The sequence below is a fragment of the Panthera uncia genome, chromosome A2 (genome assembly GCF_023721935.1).
Source record: "Panthera uncia isolate 11264 chromosome A2, Puncia_PCG_1.0, whole genome shotgun sequence".
Lineage (NCBI taxonomy): Eukaryota > Metazoa > Chordata > Mammalia > Carnivora > Felidae > Panthera > Panthera uncia.
In genome coordinates this window covers 28,798,388-28,823,546 of record NC_064816.1, presented here as the reverse complement: position 1 = coordinate 28,823,546, position 25,159 = coordinate 28,798,388, and the positions used below count along the sequence as shown (strand labels likewise).

The following is a 25,159-nucleotide window of genomic DNA, read 5'->3' as shown; positions in this document are numbered from 1 at the left end:
GACTGGGCTGGCAAGGCAGCGTCCAGCGGCTTGAATTCATCCAGCTTGACAGGGTCTTGTAGGCCTCACTCTGTCCCACACTTTGAGTCATGCTGAACATTCAATGAGCTGAGCATCCTTGGATATCTGCAGGGTTTCAGGCCGACTGACTTAGTGCCTGCTGAGCAGGCCAGAAAAGCCCTACAAACCAGTCCCAGCAACAGTATCATAGGGATAGAGTGTGTGGGACCCCCGGGGCACTGAGATCAAGGCCTCACTGTGGCTTGGTATTAATGCATCTCATTCCAGGAACTCTTTTGGTTTCCAGGAGGAATCTTCTTCATCTCTGTGACCAATCATGATAAATGCCCAAAGAGATTTATAGGACAATTAAGCACAAATCATAAATTAGTGATCGTGTTTTTGCCAATATTGCTAATTATTAATAATGCTTGTTACTGATAATTATGACAGTAATAGCAGTGAAAGCTATAACATGGCAAATAAGAGATATGGGTTCCAGCCAGCTTGGTCAAAATTCACTGGAATAAAATGGGCAAGATCTTGAGTTTCCTCTCAGTTTTCTCATCTGTGAAATGGGGATGATGATAACTGTTTTACTGCTTACCTTGTATAGTAGGAAGGTCAATGTCTATCTTGTTTGCCCAGCACAGGGTTGGACACTTAGTACATTCTTAATAAATATGTGTCGAATCGATAACACAAAAGTGATCATCATGTTACTAGAATATATCTTACATATCCTAATTGGGAAGGGAATGTAGCCAAAATCGTTGGGTTCTCATGCTGTTTCAAGCCTGCTAGTTACTTTTTTTTTTTAATCCTTACTTTTATTTATCTTTTTTTTAGTTTTTTTTTTTTCAGAGAGAGAGAGAGAGAGAGAGAGAGAGAGAGAGAGAGAGAATGAACATGTGTGAGCAGGGGAGGGGCAGAGAGAAAGGGAGAGAAAAAAATCCCAAGTAGAACCCTTGCTATCACTGCGGAACCCAATGCAGTCCTCACGCCCATGAACCATGAGATCATGACCTGAGCCAAAACCAAGAGTCGGACGCTTAACCAAATGAGCCACCCAGGCACCCCTACTTTTATTTATCTTTACTATTTAACTACTCTGTGAAATGAGGCTATTTTATAGCTGAGCACACTGAGGTTCAGGGACATTCATGACTTGCCCCAAGTCCTCCAGTTCATACGTGATTAACCAGGATTTGAACTAAGGGTGTCTGATTCAAAACCCTATGCCCTGTCGTGTTGCCTTTGCTAGTACATGCCTTCCCTGTCTTAGGAGATTGCTTGCCGCAGCTGATGACCAAAATTCAGAACTTCTCTCTGTACATCTAACATTGCACTGTTGTGTTTGCAACCTGTTGCCTCTTGTTCTGTCGCCTCTCCTTTCACATGTCTTCTCCCTTTCTCTGTCGTGACTAGTGTGCTTCCTCAGTGACTTTTGTGCCCTTGGGTCTCCATCTGGGTTCCCCTTGACTTCCATTTTTCTGGCGCTGTCTTGTCCGCTTTCTCTAGATTCCTCATGTCCTTGAGTTAACAGGATTTATTTGAGTGCAACATGGAGACTAGAAGGCATTCCCATCATAAACAAAAGAAGAAATACAAACAACCACCACCGAGTAAAATATTCAAGGCTGCTATTAGTCAAAGGAGTACCCATGAAAACAGCAATGACAAAGTAAGCCAGAAGAAGAAGTGAATAGGGGCCCCATGAAGGCAAGAGGCACTGCGATTTGCACTCATTCCCGGATGGTGGGAGGATGGTTGCCACTTTTGGGGAAAGCGTTTTGGGAATCGGTGTCCCAAGACTTGAAAGTGTTGGTCGATGAGCACAATTCTGGAACATTCTAAGAGGAGCATCCCTTACACCCATCTAGCTCTCTATGCCAAGGAAATAATCAAAGATGAAATAAAAAAGTAATGTCCAGCCCAGTGTCAATAGCAGAACATTAGCTAAATAAATAAATTATGACATATCTAAAAGGTGTTATATTACAGAGTCATTAAAAAATAATATTTTAGGCACGCCTGAGTGGCTCAGTTGCATAAGCCTTCGACTGTTGATTTTGGCTCAGATCATGATCTCACGGTTTGTGAGATTGAGCCCTGCATCGGGCTCTGTGCTGACAGCTGGGAGCCTGCTTGGGATTCTCTCTCTCCTCTCTCTCTGCCCCTCCCCTGCTCACATGTGTGCACTCTCTCTCTTTTCTCGCAAAAGGCATAAATAAACTTAACAGTAATAATAATATTTTAATGAATCTTCTCCATTATGGAAATTGGCCATCATATAAGGCAAAGTGAAAAAAATCTCTATGCAAAACTGTATCTATTCCTGTCTTCTAGTTCTGTAAAAGAGTGTATAATTGGCATCACCTATTCTTTCAACAAATATTTCTTAGGTGTCTTCTATGTGTAAGTACTATGCTAAGTAGAAGGTATGCATATAAGCCAACAAACACCCAGAAGATTCAGCTATTGAACAATTGCACAAAAATAAATAATTACCAGTCCAGTGATTGCTAGGACAGAAAATTAAACAGTATCTCCCAGAGAGCTTAACTCTGGACCAAATTTAGACTGGGAGACCGAGGGATGTGTTCTCTGGGCAAGTGTTTTTGAAGCAGAGCTCTGAAGAGGTAGCCAGGTGGGGGGAAGCCATTGCCAACAGAGGGAACCATGCCTGCCACAGCCCTGAGGTGGTGCCATCCGGAGGCCCATGACCCTGGAGCAGATGAGTGGGAGGCTGCACCCCGAGGTCTGGATTGCACCCTGAGTGCAATGGAATAGGTGCCACGGAAGGCTTTAGGGCAGGCGCTCAGTGCAATCCAGTGAACACTTCTGGAAGATCGCAGTGATTTCAGGTGCAGAATGGATGGTGTGGCTCTGTGAGAACAGTGAGGAGTACATGGAAAGGCCACATCTGAGGGTCCATCAGCAGCTCCTGTCAGCCCAGTCTGGCACCCTACCCAGACGCTAGGTAAGCCAGGCTCTCCTCTGAAGAGATCTTAAGACTCAGATTCCCACAGACCAGTGAGAAAGGTCATTTCCCACTTCTACCTTCCGCTCCTCTTCGAGCTTCATCCATCCCTCTATACAACTCATCTTTGAATGCCAGAAGAAATGGGGTCCCCCATCTCCCCCCATTTTAAAGTCAGGTGTTGGCTTTGTCCAAATGAAGCCTGGTCTCAAATTCAAGGACTGTTTCCAAGAACTGGGGATTCAAAGGATACAAGGAAGTGTTAGTGGTTACCCTGAAATAGTTTGTGAGTATCTGCAAATGCATGGGAAAAGTTCTCCACAACTCGATTTCATGCTAATTCCAAGTGATTCCTTGTAGAGCTCTGTGAAGACCGGTGGCAACTTTCTGAGCATCTGTCTTGCATTTGCCTAACAAGTTAATTAACACTTTTTGTCGCTCTGGCAGCTTTGGAGCAGAGGTGAGGGGGAGGGGGGATGCGACAGCCAGTGCTGCCTCGGGTTAACCCTGCATTCCCCCTACGCAGGAAGAAGGCAGCTGAGTGTAGCATTGTCAAGGCAGAGGTCTCCGCACTGACCTCTCTAATTCTTTCTGCAGCTGGGGCACCCAGGGCGACTTCTCGACAACTCATGCACTGCCCGCTGTGAAGGTGAAGCTGTTCACAGAGAGCACAGGGGTCCTGGCCTTGGAGGACAAGGAGCTCGGACGGGTAAGCGCTCCCCATCACGCGTTGCTCCAGAGAGCTGTGTCCCCCGGTCCCATGGGATAGCACTGCCAAGTCCTGAAAGGTTTGGTTTCAGGTTTGAGTCCCGGGCCCCACTCTCCATTGGTTTTGTGATCCTGGGCCAGTCCCTCAACCTCTCCGAGCCTCAGTTTCCCCTCTTTAAATCTGGGCTACCAGGAGGGCACATTGTAGAAGACAGAGCAGGGGTTCTCAACACCCTCAGACCCAGACACCCGTTAGAGCAGAGATTTGTAATGTCCCTTCTGTCTTGAAGTGAAACTTTCAGACTATTTATTTATTTACTTTTAATTTTTTCTCTTTTTTAGTCTGTCTTTATTTTTGAGAGAGAGCGAGACAGAGTGCAAGTGGGGGAGGAACAGAGACAGAGGAAGACACAGAATCCAAAGCGGGATCCAGGCTCTGAGCTGTCAGCACAGAGCCGACATGGGGCTTGAACTCACCAGCCGTGAGATCATGACCTGAGCCGAAGTCAGATGCTCAACGGACTGAGCCACCCAGGCGCCCCTCAGACAATTTAACAATCTAACCACCTGACAATTTAAAAATCAATACAGTGACATAATATAATATAAAAGAGAAATAAAAGGGAATTAACAATAAAATAACTTCAGGGTGCCTGGCTGGCTCAGCTGGTAGAGCATGTGACTCTTGATCTCAGGGTTGTAAGTTCGAACCCCACATGGGGTGTAGAGATTATTTAAAATAATATCTTGAAAATAATAATAATAAAATAATTTCAAAAATGTAGCAATTCAGGCACCATTGCACTAGAAGACCTACAGAAGGAATGCTTTCCTTGTTCCCATATGGAGAATCACTAGGCAGGTGACAGTCACAAAATCTGCTGTGGAGGGTGGAAGCTGAACAACTTACATATCAGTGAACTGATTTCCTGAAACCATCAACCAAGGAAACAAAGTTTCCTCGGTTTCCCTGGAAAAGTGCCAAAATTACTTTGAGTGTATATTGTTCCAAATTACAGAAATTCAACTGAGTAAAGATTAAAGTTCTCATTGGTAATGATTCGTGGATAAGGCAGCATTCCATCCTGTCTGCAAGTAGAGGGGGCTCCAAAGAGATGTGCCAATGGGGCAAGAAAATTATTAGCAAAAGAAAAGGATTGTTTTTGACAAGGTGGCTTTCCTTCAGGGTGAAAGTGAGGGGTCTTATCTCGCAAATTACCCCATCTTTCTTTGCAGGAGGGTGGAGAGGGCAGACGCATGGGTGCTGATTGGAAAATTCCTGACTGACATGTTAGGCCTACATTTCTGGGGGAGGTTGGAACTGCAGGTAGATTATGTACTGAGCACCGGTTTGGGAATAAGGCCTAAGCGACACCACTTTGGGCCTCTGGTTTTCTTTTTTTTTTTTTCTTTTTTTTTTTTTTCTTTTTTTTTATTTATTTATTTTTTTTTAATTTTTTTTTTTCAACATTTTTTTTTATTTATTTTTGGGACAGAGAGAGACAGAGCATGAACGGGGGAGGGGCAGAGAGAGAGGGAGACACAGAATCGGAAACAGGCTCCAGGCTCCGAGCCATCAGCCCAGAGCCTGACGCGGGGCTCGAACTCACGGACCGCGAGATCGTGACCTGGCTGAAGTCGGACGCTTAACCGACTGCGCCACCCAGGCGCCCCTGGTTTTCTTTTTAACAATATGTAAACAAAAGATTTAAGATCTGGACTCAATTAATTATAGACAGGCTTTTCCACCTCCATTCGTATCCAGTGGGAATATTTAGAAGTTAGGCGAGATTCAGAACAATTCCTCCCTGGGGAGGAATATCTCATTCATCGTATGGCATGTCGAATCCCCAGGCCCCGCCCATTCAATGCCAACAGAGCCCAGCACCGTTTTGTCAACCAAAAACGTCCCCCAAATTTCTGAAACATCCCAAAGGGTGGCACCAATCCCTTTGAGCACCCCTGAGATAATAGAGACATTGCTTCTTACTTCTCAGTTATTGACTCTACACCAAACAGCCTGTATTTTCAGGACGTAAGTTAGATTTGCTAGCTTAAAATGCTTCCATCACCCCATACTGCTTATAATAAAAATCTGAACTCTGTAGTATAGCCTACAAGGATTCATGTGATCGGGCTTCTGCCTACTTCCTCGGCCTCAGTTGTGACTACCTTTCCTCTTATCCACTATGTCCCAGCTTCATTGGCCAAATTTCAGTCTGCTATATAAACCATTCTTCCCTGCATCAGAGGGCTTTCTCCCTGAGTGGAACGCTCTCCCCACTGTCCACAGCTCTTCAAAAGGCTGCCTCCTTCCTTGCATCAATGCCTTCTCCTCCTAAGAGACTTTTCCTGACTGCCCATCTTCCTTCATTCACTGCCTCAGCCCTCTCTCTACTAAACTTCTCGCCAAGGAGAGAAAGAGAGAAGAATTTACAGAAATGTCGGCTTCTGTCTCCCCTACTGGATGATGAAAACCCCATGGGCATAGAAGCCTAAACTATTTTGTTCACTACCCTATATACCCAGAGGCCAGCACAGAGACTCCCAGTACATTTCATTTCGTACTAGTTGATTACATAATCCCTTCTGAAAACTGTATGACTTCAGCTAAAACTTTCAACCTCTCTAACCCTCTGATGTGTCATCTATGGAAAAATGAGAGAACACCTCGAGACCAGCGCACAGGCACACACTTCTAACAATGCCAGCAAGAATACATTAAGTGTGCTTTCTTTTTTCTTCCTTTTTTGCCCGCTTCCTTAATCTGGCTTTCATCTATACAGCTGACCTGGAATCATATTACTAGGATTTAGACCAGAATATTAGTATTCAGAGAGACAAGTCCAGGAATGCTCAACTTGAGTCCACAGAAGGTTCCCTGGAATCCAGGAACCCCATGAAATTGTTTGCAAATGTTGAGGTAGCGAGGGGGCATATGTACATTTTTCTGGACTTGCCAGTCCAAAGCATTCACCAATTTCTCAAAGCTGTTTCCACTCAGAAAAGTTAAACCCACTGGGCTAGTCAAACCTTTTGTTTTATAGAAGAGAAAACAGATTCCCACAGAAGGCAGGAAGCTTCCCTAGACCCACCCAGTTGGTTGGTTCCCATGCCCTGTACATTTGCCAGTGGCCAAGGCACTGCCCCGAGGCTCTGCGGTCTCTCACCGATGCTGTATAATAACCCTGATGAGTTATTACTCATCTTGTACGGATGAGTCCGCTGGGGCCCAGAGGAGGTAAGTAACTTGCCAGGAATGATGTTGACTCATCTCCAGGACCATTCCCACTGTATCACATTTGTCCCTGTGCAGAAATAAAATCCTGGGCTCTGCTGCTATGACAAATGCCACGAGCTTGCCACAACCCTGTAGTTATTCATTTCTTAAGAACTCATTCTCTTCTCCAGCCCCATAGATGTTCCCCTAGATATGAATTGACTCTTCCTACCGGAGACACTTTCTAACAGTTGCCGTGGAACTGGCCTGCCAGGTCCATGTGCCAGCTGGGGCGCCCTCCTCTGGAAGCACCTCCACAGGCTGCAGCTGGTGATGACTGCTTTCTTTTTTTAAGTGAAGCAATTCCTTGTACCCCTGGGGGAGTGTTTCTATGCTCTAATTGCTCCCAAGCTTAGCAGGACACAGCCACATTTGAAATCCCAGTGCTACATTCGTTCATTCAACAACATTTAGTTTGTGCCGTATTCATTATGTTTTACTTTCATCGACCTTTTTAATTGAAAAAAAAATTCATGCATTGTAAAAAAGAAGTTAATGGATAATAGTGACAATGAGTGATTGTTCCCACCTTGCCCTAGTATCTTCTCCAGGGAAAAGCCTTGTTTTCAATTTATTGTGTATTCTTCCCCTAGTGTTCTATGCCTGTACAAGCATAGCATATGCAAGCATATGTGTACATATCCCTCTAAAAAAGAAAGAACGAATGAATGAACGAACAGCAGGAAATTACTGTATACATACTGTTTTGTATTTTGCTTGAAATATCAGTGTATTTAGAGATTAGTTCACGTCAGCCTTGCTTCCTGTTTCATAGCTGTGTAATATTCCAGGTATAGATGTATCATAACATACTTAGATTATTTCCAGTCTTTGGCTGTATAAGCAATGCTTCCGTGAATAACCTTGAATTTATTTCTTTGCGCATATGTGTGTATATGTGTAGGATGGTTTCTCAGAAAATATTTTGCTGAATTAAATCTGAATTTTGACAGATTCTACCAAATTGTCCCTTAAAGAGTATACGCCAATTGATACGTCCACAAAAGGCAAAAGTGAGGGTTTCTCTACACCCTTGCCAACCCTGTAATATTACCAAACTTCCATTCACTGGATATGATTGTGAGCCCATGGTGTCCCATCATTTGTGGCATGCAGAGAGCAAACAGGACTAATGACAGGCAAAAATCTTTAACTTCAAAAGAACATAAGGGATATAGATCTAAAAAAAACAGAAATTATAGGGGCGCCTGGGTGGCTCATTCGGTTGAGCATCTGACTTCGACTCAGGTCATGATCTCACGGTTGGTGAGTTCGAGCCCTGCGTTGCGCTCTGTGCTGACAGCTCGGAGCCTGGAGCCTGCTTCAGATTCTGTGTCTCCCTCTCTCTCTCTGCCCCTTCTCCACTCATGATCTCTCTCTCTCTCTCTCAAAAATAAATAGACATTAAAAAAAACAAACCAGAAATTATACAGCAATGTGGTTAAGTGCTCTGCTAGAGGAAGAACACCTGGGAAGTGCATAGCTAGGGGACGCAATCCAGTTTGAGGGTCAGGGATGCCTTCCTGGGGTCAGGTCAAGTGGATACGGAGGTAGGGAAGGATGTACAGGCTGAAGCTTGGAGAGGATCAGCCAGGAAAAGGGTCAGGGTTAAAACAGCCCCCCCCCCGCCCCCCGCCCCGCCCAAGGACCTGCCTGTGCGGCCAGGTAACTAAGAGAAGCTGGGGCTGGCCGGCATGCTGCTTACTGCGCAGAGTGGGTTGTGTTCCCACATCGGCATCACCACATCAAAGCGCAGCACACATGGGTCTCGGCTGAGATGACAAAGTGCTTGATTAGCAGCCTGGAATGTCCAGATGAGGTGTCTGGACTACTCAGGGCTCACGTGCACCCAGGAGGACCCTAATAATTCAGCAGGGCTGACACATACAAAGGAGACGTCGACCCGTCGGGCACATGGTGGGGTGGGGGCGAAGATGGAGAAGAACAGCAGTGACCTCACCTCTCCATCCACCCTGGAGAGGAAGTCTCCCCGGGGAGCCACCACACGGAGGAAGTCTTTGTGGAGCGGCCAGTAATGAGCTGTGGTCATTCGTGTCGGCGAATGGACGCCATATTGCCGGTGGGAAACACGCCCAGAATCCATATGGTGGAAGTCCTGTTAACGAGCTCCGGGCGCCCAGAGCGAGGCTCCTGCTTTGATTTTGCCAAGTGGGCAGGAGCAGAAGGAGGCTCGGGGGCTTGCCTGCTGCTGTTCTGGCCCTGGCTGGGCTTTCTCTTCCCAGCCCCTCCCCCTCCTTGCTTCCCAGCACATCACCCCCTTCACCTCTCAGGCCAGACTGGCTCAGGAGAGAGGGTCAGCTTCCCTAGGAAGGGCAGCACCTCCCTCCATCTCCCAAATGCTGGGGTCCCCGGAAACGGAACAGGATATGGAGTGACCTATAGGGACAGGCGTTCTCTTGAGGGGAAGGAGAGGTGCACCCCCACCCCCACCCCCAGCGGCACCTTGACGTACTTGCCTTCAGCATCCTACAACAGATTATACTCTTCTGGCACCAGTTACATGAATTTATACATTTTATGATACAATTTTAACTAAAGCAACCCTCACAAAATGAACAAATGGTCTAAAAAAGATTACTACAAAGTGCTATAATCTTTTTTTTTTTTAATTTTTTTTTAACGTTTATTTATTTTTTGAGACAGAGAGAGACAGAGCATGAACGGGGGAGGGGCAGAGAGAGAGGGAGACACAGAATCCGAAGCAGGCTCCAGGCTCTGAGCGGTCAGCACAGTGCCCAATGCGGGGCTCAAACTCACAAACCGTGAGATCATAACCTGAGCCGAAGTCGGACGCTGAACCGACTGAGCCACCCGGGCGCCCCAAAAAGTGCTATAATCTTAAGATACTACTATTGCAAGACTGGCAAAAAAAACCACAAAAAAAAAAATGGTGGAGCTGACATCACCTTACTGAGCAGGACCTCTGTCACCCACATCATGAGATAAAGTCATTGCCAGTGTAATCAGATAAGATCAGGTGTCAGGCAAGATGTTCTGAAATTATTTACAAGACTACTTGAACTGCTTGGGGCGCCGGGGTAGGTCAGTCACTTGTGCGTCTGACTCTTGGTTTCAGCTCAGGTCGAGATCTCAGGGTGGTGAGATCGAGCCCCATGTCAAGCTCTGTGCTGACAGCACAGAGCCTGCCTGGGATTCTCTGTCTCCTTTCTCTGCCCCTCCCCTGTTCATGCTCACTCTTTCTCTTTCTCCCTCTCTCCCTCCCTCTCTCTCTCTCTAAAAATAAATAAATAAATTTAAAAAAACAAAAGACTACGTGAACTACAGACTTACATCTAGTATCATTAACAATGAGCCTTGCCCTAAATATATATGATACCTTAAAATATAGCTAATAATAGTTCCAAGCCACCACAATTAGCAAGACATGTAAAAATACAGTTTTGGGGACACCTGGGTGGCTCAGTCAGTGGAGCATCTGATTCTTGATTTCGGCTCGGGTCTTGATCTCACGGTTTTGTGAGTTCCAGCCCCACATTGGGCTCTGTGCATTGACCACACAGAGCCTGCTTGGGATTCCGTCTCTCCCCCTCTCTCTTTGCCCCTCCCCCACTCATGCTATTTCTTTCTCAAAATAAACTTAAGGGAAAAAAAAAATATATATATATAGTTTTTATCCGTAGCTCATTTTTAAGACTTCTATATTTGTGTGTATTTTATGATATATGTAATAAGCTAATATATTAATACAAAGTAAATGTATATAATGTAAACATAAAATATAAATATAATGATATCTAGTTATATAACTTACATAGATATATAATGATATTTTATATATTTATATATTGATGGTGATATATTTTTATATTGGTCGCAATATATTTACAGGTATTGGGCTATTTGCTCAGTATATTTTATGGGCACAAGGCATGGTCAGAAAAACTTGAGCAGCGTCTGGTCTGAAAAATCAGGCCTGGTATGTCCATCATGTCATACATAAGACATTGGGAAAACTCAAATTCTGTGTTTAGCAAAAATGGATGAATTTTCTTTCATCAGAGTCAGGGAATTTAATGGGGGAGGGGGGTGCGGGGAGGGGTCAGGCCCCGAGGGAGAAGGGGTGAAAATTCAGCACCAACGAGGCCTATCAGAGCGGGCCGATTCTGCTTTTCCGCCGCACCGGCTCGCTCTGCCCCGAGCTCCTGTTGTGCCGCCTCACAGGAAGCCATATGCTCCCACCCTCTACATTTCAGCCTGGCGCATGAGGGCAGTGAGGCTGGCAGCCTCTGGAAGGCCGCAGGGTCCGCCTCCGAGCCTCCGAACCCCTCCCCTCCCCCTGCAGAGGTGAAAGAAGCCCAGGAGAGAGGCGGCCTCCCCCTGCACCCAGAGAAAGGAGATGCTTTGAAAACAGAGCCAGAGCAGCATGCAACAAATCGGGGCCCACGGCCACCACAAAAGCACATCTTAGCAGGCCCAGCTTTTGTCGTGCCTGCATTTAGTTCCTGTTCCCTCAGTCCAGGGGATTTTCCAGATATTCCACTCTTGCCCCTGTGCATGTTCTTCAGACCTCACGTGGCTCCTGAGAACTCCGGTCGCAAAATGAAGAGGCAGATGTCCCGAGTTATCCGCTCCTTGCCTCACTTGCAGCCTCCGAGACAGAACCTCACATTGGAGCCCCATCTCGGCAGCGCAGGGTCAAAAAGACGCTTTCTGAGAGCCCATCCTTCATGCTGTGTGGGCTTCCTTTCAAACCCGGACAGATTTCGGTGTTTGTTACCTGAGGAGATGCCCCATGCGTGTGACCGTCTATGTAAATGCCTGACTGTCAGCCAGATCCCTCCCTTCCCTAGGCCTCTCATTTCTCATCCATCCCATAAAGTCCCTTTCGCATTCCCCATGGCCTTTGAGAGATTTCCTCCTCCTGAGACAGGGGAAGGAATCCTGAGGAGCGAAAAATGAGCGGACGAGAGGTGCTCTACTGTGTAATCTCTCACGTCTTTCTTTCATACATCCGCCTTCTTATATGGATGATGACCCTGAGTCTCTGTCCTGGGTTGCTTTGGGACTTCGGAATTTCAGAAAGATGCACAAGCAGAGTGACCGAAATCATGATCATTACTTTTCCTGAATTAGCCAGGGAGAGAGAGGAGAGCAAGAGAACACCATTTCTGCCCTCTGGCTGGTCTCTGCTTGGCACGAGGCAGCCACGGTTGGTAGATGAAGCCTTGAATTGCAGTCCTGTGGCCAAGGCTCTGTTTCATTTAAACGCCCCCCTGGGAGCTGGGCAAGACGCACAGCTTCTCAGCAGCAGAGTTTCTCGTTGAAAACAACACGCCTGTAACAGTGTCTCCGCTTTCTGGCTAAGATGGATGTCCTTTTCGCCTACAGGTTATTCTCCACCCTACCCCAAACAGCCCCAAACAGTCAGAGTGGCACAAAATGACAGTCTCCAAAAACTGCCCCGATCAAGACCTCAAAATCAAACTTGCTGTCCGAATGGATAAGCCTCAAAACATGAAGCATTCTGGGTAAGTGTTTCTTCTCCAAGTGGTAGTTTGGGAGAGGTTTTTATCCGTTTCTTAAAAATTTTTAAAAGAAAAGCTGATCTTCAGAGAACTGCATGGAAGGAAATATAAAGGATTCATGAGAGATTCTTGGTTACTATAAACTTCACTTTTTATAACACTTTTATAAAACTTCTTGATTTTTATATTTACTACAAACCTCAATTTTTATGATTACTGGATGTGCATTTGTGCTGCCAAAATAGATTGATTTCCTTCTTTTTTTCTAATAGGATTTCCAGTGCGATTCGAGCATGCTAAGTGATTCTGGTTTAGGAGGTTTCATTGGCTTTGTGTTCCTTTCAGTGGCATCTAGATCTTTCAGACTCTATGATTCACTCTCTCTCACCTTCTTTAACAACCACGTCCAAGAGACTTTCAAACAGTTAACGTTAAATCAGTGTTAGAGTGTAGTGTTCAGCGAAGTCTTTTTAAAAAAATGACCAAAACATAGGAAATATAGGATCATTTTCAGTTCTTAAGGTTGAGAGGCATGAGCAGTTATTTCAAGTAGCATAAAAAGAATAAACGAAATAAGTTTCATTTCACAGATCAAACCAATGATTTGTACAGGAAATCTTCATTGACAACTGGGTAATGCCATGGTTTATTCAATTAAACTGCTTGGACACCACTCTCTCAGTAAATGCAAGCACTTAGAAAGGAGTTGGGCCATATCACTGAAGAGGGGAATGTCTAACCAACAGAAGGGAATGGATTGTTTTTCAATTATTCTGCGCGTACCGTTTGCCACTGGCTATCATTCTGCTTAGCTCCTCTAGAAACATCTCGTTAAATCTCTTTGGGGTGTATGCATTCATGAGATGGTTTAAAGTCATAAAATGGAAATGAAAACTGAGAATTGATTGTAATTCTAGAGGCTTAGTGCTCTACAGTGCTAGAGGTTTAGGGGCTACAAAAACCCAAACCCAGGGACTAGCCAGTGAGTAAGACACATTCAAATGGAAGCATTTAAAGAGGTCCAGGAGAGAGTGGTTAGGACAGGAAGTACACACCCCAGCACATGAGCAGACCACAGCAGCATGTGATCAGGAAGTAAAGAATGATGTTGTAGGGAGTTAGTGCCTTGGTATTCCAAGGAACATGGAAAGCTCAAGGTTTCAAGAAAAGATAGGTACCTCCCAGTCAGGGCACCAGAGGGAGTCAGGCATGGGGAACCCCAGAGAAAGAAAAGGTTTCCCAACAAGCTGGAGACCCCGTACTGCCCTTGAGCTCTGGCACGGATTTGAAGAATTTGGATAGCATTATCCTGAGACCAGGCTGTTCCCAGAGCCTGAGATGGGATTTTGCCACAGCTGTTCTGCCTGCGGCCAGTGGACAGCTGTGGGAGAGTGAGCCAGACCCTTGCTACACATTTCGTCTTTTTTCCACCATCATGATGAAGGGCAGCTAGCTTCTCCCCAGTTACGTTAGCATCTCATGAAGATGTGTCATGAAATGTTTGTGAAGTCGCCTTTTCCTCCTTCTGATCATACTCCTGGCATCTATTCCAAATGTTAAGTGGAATTTCTCCCCCTTGATGTAAACATCCCAGTTGCAAGACAAAGGGTCAGAGAATTCTGTTAGGTCTTTGTAGCATACAGGAAAACATTCTTCATCTTTTGCAAAAATACTTGCTCATAAATGCTCAGTAACTATTTGCTAAAGGAACAGGAGCATGAGCAGGATAGAGTGAGCAAGGGAAAGAGAGAGAGAGAGAGAGAGAGAGAGAGAAATGAGGAGGGTAGGACAGACTGAAGAGAGAGACAGAACAAAAATATCATTGGATGTATCTGTCCTCAAAAGTTCAGTTTTTAAAAAAAAACTTCCTTATAGGATCAGCAGCTCACCCCACCTAGTATGGAGTTTCACAAGCACTCCCTTATTTAATTCCCACAGCAAACTTTACATACCGAGTAATTTCCCCAGGGGACACACTCCCATCTCCCACATTCTCTTCATTTATGCTGCTGGGAACTGAACTAACTGATTTGAATTCAGTAATTTTTTTTCTTCTGGTTCATTTGTAAAATTATTGAGACATTTCAAGCTATCTTGACCCTGCAGATGACAGAAGAAATATGTAACTCAACTTCTGACAGTTTCCACAGCTATTTCGTGTTTCTAGACTCCCATGTAAAAATTACCCATCTGCCAGGAAATATACTAGGAAAGCCTAAAGTAGCCCTGAAAAGTAGGCAATAGCTTTCTTAACAACACTGCCAGAGACCCATTGTGGCCTAAATCAGGGGTGGACAAAATTAGTTCCACAAGGGATGACCCAAGGAAATTTAAAAGAGTTTCTTATGGACTACAATTTTTTTTTCATTTAAACTTAAAAAAGCTTTCTCGAGCCCCATTGTGTAGGGAAGGAAAGAAATATCAGAATAGTGTTACAGCTTAAAGAATGGTAGAAAGAGAGGAATTTTCAAGAAGCATGGCTGAGGTTATAAATTTTATCTACTTTAATGTTTATTAAAACATAAAAGGAAAAATCAGAATTGCTGTAAATTAGTCCTTGTTGGTAGACTGGGACATTCAGAATAACTTTCCTTATTGAGCAGAAAAATGTTAGTGAGAAAGTCAACACTATTTTGGGGCCTTAAGACCTGAGTATCTGGGCCTATTTGACAATAAGCAGCTCCTCAGAGAGTTATTTTTCATATTTTACATCCATATGGTGTTTTCAAGTTCAGCAAGTGCATTCACACGCATGTTCTCATTTCTTCCCTGAAACAGCCTCACAAGGACTATGTATCATTATCCTCCCATCTTAATAAATGGCCTCTCCCTTCACCCAGTCGCTCGGACCAAGAATCTTGGGGTCATCTTTGACATTTCTCTTTCACTTTCACCCCCTCATGTCATCCATCAGCAAATTCTATTCACTGTACCTTTGAGAGAAATCCAGAGTTCAGCCTCTCCTCACCACCACTATATCACCATTTGGATCCAAGCCTTGAACCCTTAACTCCCTCACTGTGCCTTTACTGATTAAGCAGCCCCCCTACTGCTGTCCTTCCTTCCCTGTAGTCTGTCTCCCAACATGAAGCCGGAGTAATTTTTTTAACACACAAGTCAGATCCTGCCACTCAAATGCTGGAAAACCTCCAATGATTCCCCATCTCACAGTCAAAGCCAGTGTTGTTACCATGGCTACGAGGCCCTATCTGATAAAAACTCCACTACCTATATGACCTTGATCACGCTTCCAGCCACAGTGGCCTCCTTGCTCCTCCCCACCTCCACGTGCACCCCCACCTCAGGGCCCTTGGCCCCACCTTTCCCTTGGATGCCTTTTGCCGTGGATGCCTCTTCTCCCCCACCCAACTTTCCACCTGGTTCACCCTGATTTCTGCATGTCTGTGTGCCATGTCAGAATGCCTGGCCCACCTGTGTCTTCTCTCTTTCTTACTCTGCTTTATTTTTAAAAAAAATTTTTTTTACAACATTTATTTATTTTTGGGACAGAGAGAGACAGAGCATGAACGGGGGAGGGGCAGAGAGAGAGGGAGACACAGAATCGGAAACAGGCTCCAGGCTCTGAGCCATCAGCCCAGAGCCTGACGCGGGGCTCGAACTCACGGAGTGCGAGATCGTGACCTGGCTGAAGTCGGACGCCCAACCGACTGCGCCACCCAGGCGCCCCATTACTCTGCTTTATTTTCAGCAGAGCACTCCTCATCAACTCACACATCACATATTTCTTTGTTTATTAGTTTGTCGTCTCTCTTCCCCATTAGACTCTGAGTTCCTTGTCATCAGGGACCTTTGTCTCCCTTGTTCAAAGTAGCTATTACAGGGCCTACCAGGTAGTAAAAGCCCAATAAATTAATCTAATTGTTGCATAAATGAATAAGTGAATGAATGAATTCCCACTTTACATATATGGGAAACAGACGTGGGGGTGGTGAACAGTCTTGCCCAAGTGAGAGTAAGCACTGGAGCTGTGTCTAGAATTACATTATTCCTTCTGGTTCGGCCTTAAATGGAGGACCCAAACTTGAATGAAATAGAGAGCTCCCCTGATTCCACTTTGGTTTCATTCAGTGAACTGCCGTGCCCTAACCCGGAGTAATTTACAGCAAATCTGATTTTCCTGTTATGCTTTAACAGAACTTGCAAGGGATACAGTTTATATGTCGCAGCCATGCTTCTTAAAATCCCCGTTCCTCTTCCATTTTCTTAGCTGTGCTGTTGCTTTAGACGTCTTGTTCTTCCAACTATCACATTCCTCTCTCTTCCCTGTAAGTCTCCAAGACACTGCTCTGATTGGTGTAGACTCTCAAACAAGACTACCATGACTGACCTAATTGAATATTTCTAGGGTCCCATTTTATTTCCTTCGTTGGCTTACTTTCTGTAAATGCCGATTAAATCAAGTTAGCTGATAGTGTTGTTGAAATCCTCTAAATACTTCCTGATTTTCTATCAATTATTGAGAGAGAAGTATTGTAATCTGTGACTATAGTTGTGGATTTGTTTCCTCTTACAATTCTGTCCATGTTTGTCTCATTTATTTTGAAGCTCTAGTATGAGGCGCATAAACATTTAAGGTTATTGTAACTTCTTGATTAATTGACCCCTTTATCATTATGAACTGTTCTTTATCCCTAGTAATATTCTTTGCCCTGAAATTTACTTTGTGTGACAGTAATACAGCCCCCCCTCCAGCTTTTTAAAAGACTAATGTTAGCATGGTAAATCTTTTCCATCCTTTTATTTTTAATTTATGCCATTAGAGTCAAAGTGCATTTCTTGTACGCAGCATGGATTTGACTCTAGCTTTTTGAAATCAATCTGAAGATCTCTGCCTTTGAATTGGGATATTTAGCCCATTTGTATTTATTATGATTATTGATATAGTTAGGTTTAAATTAAATTGCTGTTTGTTGGGACACATGGGTGGCTCAGTTGGTAAAGTGTCTGACCTTGGCTCAGGTTATCATCTTGTGGTTCATGGGTTTGAGCCCACATTGGCTTCTGTGCCGACAGCTGGGAGCCTGGAGCCTGCTTCGGATTCTGTGTCTCCCTCTCTCTCTCCTCCTCCCCCACTCGTGTGTGTGCACACTCTCTCTCTCTCTGAAAAAAGAGTGCATACACTCTTTTTTAGTGTATGTAAACATACACTAAAAAAATTGCTATTTGTCATCTCGCTTTTTTTCTGTTTGTTCTCTCTGATCTTTGTTCCCTTTTCCTCTTTTTTCTTTTTTTCCTTTTTTTTTCTTTGCCTTCTTTTGGACTAACTGAACATTTTTATGATTCTATTTTATGTTCTTTGTTGTATTATTGTCTGTAAATGCCAATTAGGTCAATTACTTAGGATATAATCCTTGGCAGTAACCACTTACTAGCTGTAGGCAAGTTGCTTAACCTCTGTGGACCTCCATTTTGCTCGGCATAAAGTCACGATAGTTTTGCCTCATAAGGTTGTGAAAAGTTAAATGAGTTACTACATGTAAAGTATTTAGAACAGGGTCTGATACGTGGTAAGGGCTACAGCTGTGGAACAGCTGGTGGTGGAGGTTATTGTTACCAGTGTTTGCTATCATTCATTTATGGTGCTTCTCCCCAGTCCATGCATCTTCCTGCTGGGCTGTGGCAAGAAGCCTCAGGCATCTGGAGTCTTTGCACCCTCCATGCTCTCACTCACTCTCCAAGGAAGGGAGAGATGCCTCCAGAAAGAATCTTGGTTTTGTCTTAATGTGACTTCTCTTCTTTTTTTTTTTTTCAATTTTTTAACATTTATTTATTTTTGAGAGAGAGAGAGACAGAGAGACAGAGCACAAAGGCGGGGGGGGGGGGGCGGAGAGAAGGAGACACAGAATCCGAAGCAGGCTTCAGGCTCCGAGCTGTCAACCCAGAGCCTGACGCGGGGCTCAGACTCACCAGCTGTAAGATCATGACCTGAGCCGAAGTCGGACGTGTAATTTCTGGCTCCACAGCCCGCCAAACTGAAACCTCAACCTATCCTTGGTCTCCGTGGCCCTCTCGGCCATCCTTACCCCTTCGTAAGGGGTCCAGGGGCAAGTGATTCTGGCAGAGGTCCTAAGGGGAGCCCGTACTCTTCTCCCTGCCCTGGCTGCTCCTCCCCAGGCATCCTGGGAGAAGACGTACAATAAAACATTTCCCCATGAATAGCTATGGATCACCCACCATGTGTACACCTAGTGCTAAGCCCAGGGGATGTTTAATAAATAGAACTGAGTTACTAATTCATCGACACTCACAAGCATCAGATGAAGGAAGACCGTCCCGTTTTTTATACAAGTGACAAGTTACAAGCATCACCATGGGTGCTGCCCTGCCAAGTAGTCCCAAGACCCAGGGATGCTGGAGCCAGGGGGCCATGGAAGACCCAAGAGCATCTTTCTCTTTCCTCTGTTTTGTCATTTGTAGTTCACTCTGGCCTCTCATAGAATGAAACTGACAGGGACGTCTTTCTACTAAGACTACGATTTCTACTACGGCCACTGCTACTAGTAAGGATAATGACAAGCCACAATATTATCTAACGTCACCGAGCACTTACTATGCGCCAGTCTGTGCTAAACGCTCACCGTGCATGGTCCCCATCAGCCCCCACAACAACTTGGCACACTGTCCCCATGTTACAGCCGAGGAAACGGAGGCACAGGCAGCTAAGCCAGAGGGCACTTTGTGGCAGGGTCCAAACTCCCACACAGGTGTTTCCACCCCGAGTCTGAGATACAACCACCAGGCTAAACTTTGGCTCTCGACTCTGGAACGCTGATTTATTTGTAAATCCAGATTGCCACCATCCCGATGGCCCGAAGAGAGAGTCGAGGGCCACTAATGCCCATGCAGATAGATCTGTCTGTAGTGTGAGGAGCTTGAGGGGAAGGCCACCTGTGCATCTACAATGACAGAACTCCCATCTGCTGCAGGTACTTTGTGTCCTGTCTCCTGAGCGTGTTTCAGCCTAAGAGAATACAGAGCGGAGCTGACTAGACAGAAATGATACAGTGCAGCCCTCAGTTTTTCTCGGTTTTGACACCTTCTGGTATGTGCCAAATTAGCAATAAATTCTGAGGAAAACCTCCGAGGGAAAGCCCCTCCTTCACACAAACCAACTGATACTTTGCAAAGGAGGATTGTTGATTTTTTTCTCCGATCCCACTCAGCTTTCCCATTCAGAAGGCTTTCACCGGAAAAGTCCGATTGGAATAGCAATTCGTGTTCTCATTTCAGGAAAGAAACAAAAGTTCGTAGGGGCGCCTGGGTGGCTCAGTCCGATAAGCAGCTGATTCTTGATTTCGGCTCGGGTCATGATCTCAAGATTTGTGAGTTCGAGCCCCGTGTCAGGCTCTGCGCTGACAGTGCGGACCCTGCTCGGAATTCTCTCCCTCTCATCTCTTCTGCCCCTCCCCCCATTTATTTATACAGAAATAAATTCTCTGTATTTCTCTGTCTCTCTCTGTCTCAAAATAAATAAAGAAACTTAAAAAAAAATTTTTTTTTAAAAAGAAACCTAAGTCCTTCGTCTAAAATGGAACAAAGAATAGTGCAGTGGAAAGGGTACTCTAGAACCAAACTACTCCGGGTTTCAGTTCTGGCTGTTCCGTTCACCAGCTGTGGAATCCTGAGCTGGTTACTTGGAGTGCAGATCCCTCACCTGTAAAATAGGAATAATAATGTAATGAAGTACCTAACCATAAGCATGTACTTTGTGTCGGGTCCATGCACCAAGGCTACACAGCTCCAGACTCCAGGCCTTACCCCCTCCGGGTAGGTACAGTAAATTTGAGTAAAGTGCCTGAGACAGCACAGCATACTAGTAAAACTTCATCAAGCAGTAGCTAGTATTTTATTATGCTTCAGTTTGAGTTATATTCTGTGGCTTTTAGTGAATTCCTTTTCCTGCTTTCGTCTCCATCAACTAAAATGATAAGTTTCAACGGCACCTGGGTGGCTCAGTAGGTTGAGCGTCCGACTTCGGCTCAGGTCATGATCTCATGGTTCGTGGGTTTAAGCCCCGCGTCGGGCTCTGTGCTGACAGCTTGGAGCTGGGAGCCTGCTTCGGATTCTGTGTCTCCCTCTCTGCCCCTCCCCTGCTCACACTCCGTCTCGCTCTCTCTTTCTCTCAAAAGTAAATAAACATTAAAAAAAAGTGTTAAAAAAACTACAAACTTCGAATGTAGTGTCTGTGTTAACTGTTCTGAATTTCTCTATGTGAGTTCAAGTAAAGGGGAAAAAGAAAATGGGTAGTAGCTGCCAGATATAATTCCAGAAAAGTAGGAGACTGTTATAACCTTGCCAGTCATTACTACAAATACAAATGTTTTCACCCACTTTCTTCATATGATTTTCATTTCATCTGTTTTCCTATGTCCATATGTCTGAGGAGATTTCTTTTCACATATTTAGCTATTATTTACTACTAGTAATGATACACTTTTCTCTGTACACAGAGATAGTTTATAATAAGGCTGACATTTATTGTGTATCTACTTTCTGCTGTGCCTCGTGCTCCTATTTCACAAGAATCATCTCATTTAATCCCCACAACAACCCTTCAGGAGAAGAACCATTCCCTTTTCCAGGGCACCAGACAGTTAAGCGCCTTGCCCAGCATTTCAGAGTAACCATCATAATGAGAACCGGAAGACAATAATGCTAACAGTTACGGTCCAGTGAACCCTCTTCCTCTTTAGCCCTGGCCACACCTCCTTTTGATGTCAATGTCTGCCATGAACATGTGAATATATTATTTTGAGAAGGTTGAGAGCACTGGCCAGGACAGTGGATGGCAGCTGGGGAGGGAATCAAATCAACGGTGGAGCTGACCATGTTGGCCTCAGGGCTGATGTACTTACCAGCCATCTAACCACTGCCATGGCCTCAGTCCTGGTCCAGGCACCATGCTATCTCTTGCACCTGGACCACTGCCACCAGGTCCTTGCTGATCTCCCTGCCTTCTCTCTTGCCCCCTTCATCCGCAGTGCCTTCTCCATCCAGCAGCCCCTGGAACCATCTTAAACAGCCATATGATCATGTCTCTACCCTGGTCAAAACCCTTCCATCGCTTCCTATCCTGATTTATAATGAGTGTATTAACAATCTGACTTAGCCATTAAAAAGGTCACTCTCTGCTGTGTAGTGCATGGAGTGTGGGCAAGAGTGAAGCAGGGAGACGGGTTAGGAGCCTGTTGCTGTGGCCCAGGTGGACATCTTGGAGGCTTGACTGGGGAGCAGCAGTGGGGATGGAAACAGTTGAGATATATTTTGGATGGAAAACCCAAAGAACTTGGTGATGGGTTGCATGTCTTTATGCAGTGTTTTAAAACCTCATCGGAAACATTTACAAAGGTTGTTCTAGTTTCCCAAGATCATGGCCTTCCAAACCCATTGAAATAGAACAAATATATACTGACCTCCTACTACATATCAAGAACCATCCTAGGAATTTAAAAAGCACAACAAGGTTCTGTGCTAGGAATTTAGAAATAAGAATTTAGAAAGAAGGAATAAGGTTCCTTCCCTCAAAGAGCTCACAATCCAGTAGGAACAATAAATATAAAGACAAATTATAGTAGTGTAATCATTGTAACAGAGGAGTCATCCACAAGGCCCAGGGGGGGTGATGACATCAAGGTAGGGATTTAAACTTAGGAAGAATGTGAGTTTGAACATAAGGAGCTGAGAGTAGACAATTCCAGGTTGTGAAGCACGTGCAAAATTACACAAGTGTGAAACTTTCTGGTGTGGTCAGGGATTACGGGTAATGTAATGTGCAGACGCTGAGTCTAGACAGTCGAGCAGGGCCAGAGAATGAACAGGTTTTCAGGCCAGGTCAAGATGCTGGATTTTATCTCTATAGGCTACAGTTTCCCTGAGTGGATTTATATCACTGATGGCACACACAATCATCTTAGTGATGTACAGACAAGCGTATGTTCGTTAAATGTTTACGTATGTGTTTTCATGTGAGCCACATAATATATAACTAGTGTATCAAGGCTATAATATAAAGTTTTCTTTCAAAATAAATGTATTTGTGTTAAATAAGTTAATTTAAAGGAAAATGCCAAGTAAACCATAGAACAGGTGGGCAGATACAGGATAGATCATGAAAGTGGAATGTGAGTGGCCAAAGTTTGAGGCTCCCTTCATGTAAACAAGGGAGACCCACCGACGGAGTTTCATCAGGGAAAGGCGTGATAGCATCTGCAAATGGTAGGCCGCATCTCATGGCCAGGAGGGGGATGAAAATCATTCTGGGTGTCCTTGACACCCATTAAAAGCGTCCTCTACCATTGTCCATGGAAGCAAAGCTGTGGGCTGGGACTGAAATAGTGAGGGTGTGAGGGATAGAGACTGAGCAGAGTGATGAACTTTGCAGGAAGTAAAAATCAGCTGCACTTGGCAATGAAGGAGTAAGGAGGAGGAAACAGAAGAACCCAGGGTGACTCCTGGGTTTCTGGCTTAAAGATCTGAGCACATTTTGGCCACCAGCCAGTTCTCAGAGCCCCTGAAATTTGTCAAATGGTATAAATTTTAATTAGGTGCATTCTTCTTTATGTTCCAAAGCGGAAATTCTGTCTGATTCCAGGTGAAGTGAGGATTTGGAAGTTGTCCAGTTGATTTTTATAGCAGATAAAGCCAGTTTGGGAACTTGAGTATTTGAATGTTTTTGAGTATGACCAGATCTCTCCTCACTTGGTCCAGTAGAGCCTGAAAACCAGGGGCCTCACTTCCTTGATTAGTGTCAGTTTAGTGTGCAGCAATCCACAAGGCCAGCGGAGTAATTTGCGAATGAATTAGTAAGACCACTTGTAAAATCTCCAGATAGCTTTGAGTTATTCCTCTGTAATTCTTAACTCTCCTTTTATTTCACTTTTCTATATCAAGATTAATTTCCATCAACAGAAGAGCATTTGGGGAAAGGGGAGAGGTATAGGGAGAACTTTCTATGTTGACTTGAAATCTCTTTCCTGTAATATACCTGCATTTGACAGAATTAGAGCAAAGGTGGGGGAGGGGGCGTCTCCTGGCTGAGCCTCGACATGAGGCATAGGGGCTGGTTGTAGGATTTAGCCTTCTTTTTTTCTCTCGTGCAGCTTTGGCAGGAGTTTCCCTACCTAATAGACTTTCAGCACATACAAAAATTAAGTCTCAATGTAACATTTTCCAAGGTGCTTTCTGGAATCAATCAAAGAATATTAGTCAAGTGTGAGGAGGAGCTACAATTCCTTCTGGGAGTGGAAGTGAATTTTGGCTTGCTGTTCCTTATCCTCAGTCATACAGCGCCAAAATCTGCGTTCTTTTTCTGAGCCATGTGCATTTCCTCGTTTATGAGTACCAAGCTTCATGGTCAAGTGAATTAAACAGTGCAGTCGCTCAAGCATTAATGCAACTCTGGTCTTTTTCTTTTTCCTTAGGTATTTATGGGCCATCGGTAAGAATGTCTGGAAGAGATGGAAGAAGAGGTTTTTTGTATTGGTCCAGGTAACTCTTCAACTTTGTCTGTCTTAAGAGCCATCAGTATTAAAGATTTGGATTAAGGATTAAGATTAAGGATTAATTAATGGTTTTTATTTGAGGTATAACTTAGAACGCACAGTGCTCAAGCAGTTAGCTTAATGGATTCTTACCCATTGTATAAGCATGTGACTACAATTCAGAGGGACATCGAAATTTCCGCTACCCACAGCACTCCCTTGTGTTGCTTTTCCCTATTTTTACATCACTTTAAAATTAGAAAAATTAAGGCATGCTCGTTATTTTAGAATCCTCGAATGCAGGAATACGTAAGATAAGTGGGAGAGGTGAGCTGCCCGTGACGCAGGGCCCCAGGGAGGAAGCAAGCGTGTGCCTGGTTGGGCCATTAGGAACACTGACATTGTTTTAGAAGAATGTGCTATTTCTAAAGATACCCATTACGAAAAAGAGTCAGAATTTACTTAGACTTTTGACATCTCTTTTACTGTTCGGTATGTTTGATTTTGAATTCCTTGGTGTTTGGGGGTGGGGGGAGTATGCCACTCCCTTGATTCGTAGGGCTTCCAAAAGTCTTAACTGACCTCCCTTAACTATGTTTAAAAGTCTGGAATATATCTTTCCAGAGATAGATAGATATATATATATAGCCAAACTCTGTGTCATCCTACAGCTCGCTTTTTGTTTTTTTAACATAAATCACTATAGACATTTTTCCACGTTTGCATAGATAGCTCTGGCTCACGTATCTGTAGAATTTTCCTTTCTGAAGGACTTGTGGGCTTCCCCAATTGGAACTATTATTAACCATGCAGCAAGGAACATCTATCTATATATAGATACAGATGTGGATGTAGATATTGGTATTACTAATACATGAGTAATGTATAAATAGTACCTTTGCTCTCTTGTCAATTTAAGAAAAAATGTCCAGAAATAGTGCTGCTTGTCCTTGATAATCTCCCCGCCCTTTTTAAAATTTGGTTCATCTGCTTCTTGCATCAGGATTTTTCAGTTTATAAGGGCACCCGCCATTGCCTCTTTTTAATTTGCGGTCTCCACCAGAGCATATACACTGTAATTTAATTTGCAAAAAAAAAAAAAAAAAAAAAAAATTCATATATGCTGTATTCTGGAAGATGCCACAAAGCAAGGTAACTTGTGGTTTAGTGACTAAAAGTG

At 44.3% G+C, this 25,159-nt stretch overlaps 1 protein-coding gene across 13 annotated transcripts in view; it reads left to right on the top strand.

Annotated features, from left to right (window-relative positions):
* Positions 1 to 25,159, top strand: part of CADPS (calcium dependent secretion activator) — a 477,475-nt gene that overhangs the window by 279,111 nt on the left and 173,205 nt on the right. For all 13 annotated transcript variants that reach the window (XM_049642654.1, XM_049642655.1, XM_049642657.1 and 10 more), the window contains 3 exons: positions 3,581 to 3,692; positions 12,342 to 12,481; positions 23,920 to 23,986. In XM_049642654.1, the coding sequence (XP_049498611.1) occupies positions 3,581 to 3,692; positions 12,342 to 12,481; positions 23,920 to 23,986 (319 nt within the window). The remainder of the gene's footprint in view (positions 1 to 3,580; positions 3,693 to 12,341; positions 12,482 to 23,919; positions 23,987 to 25,159) is intronic.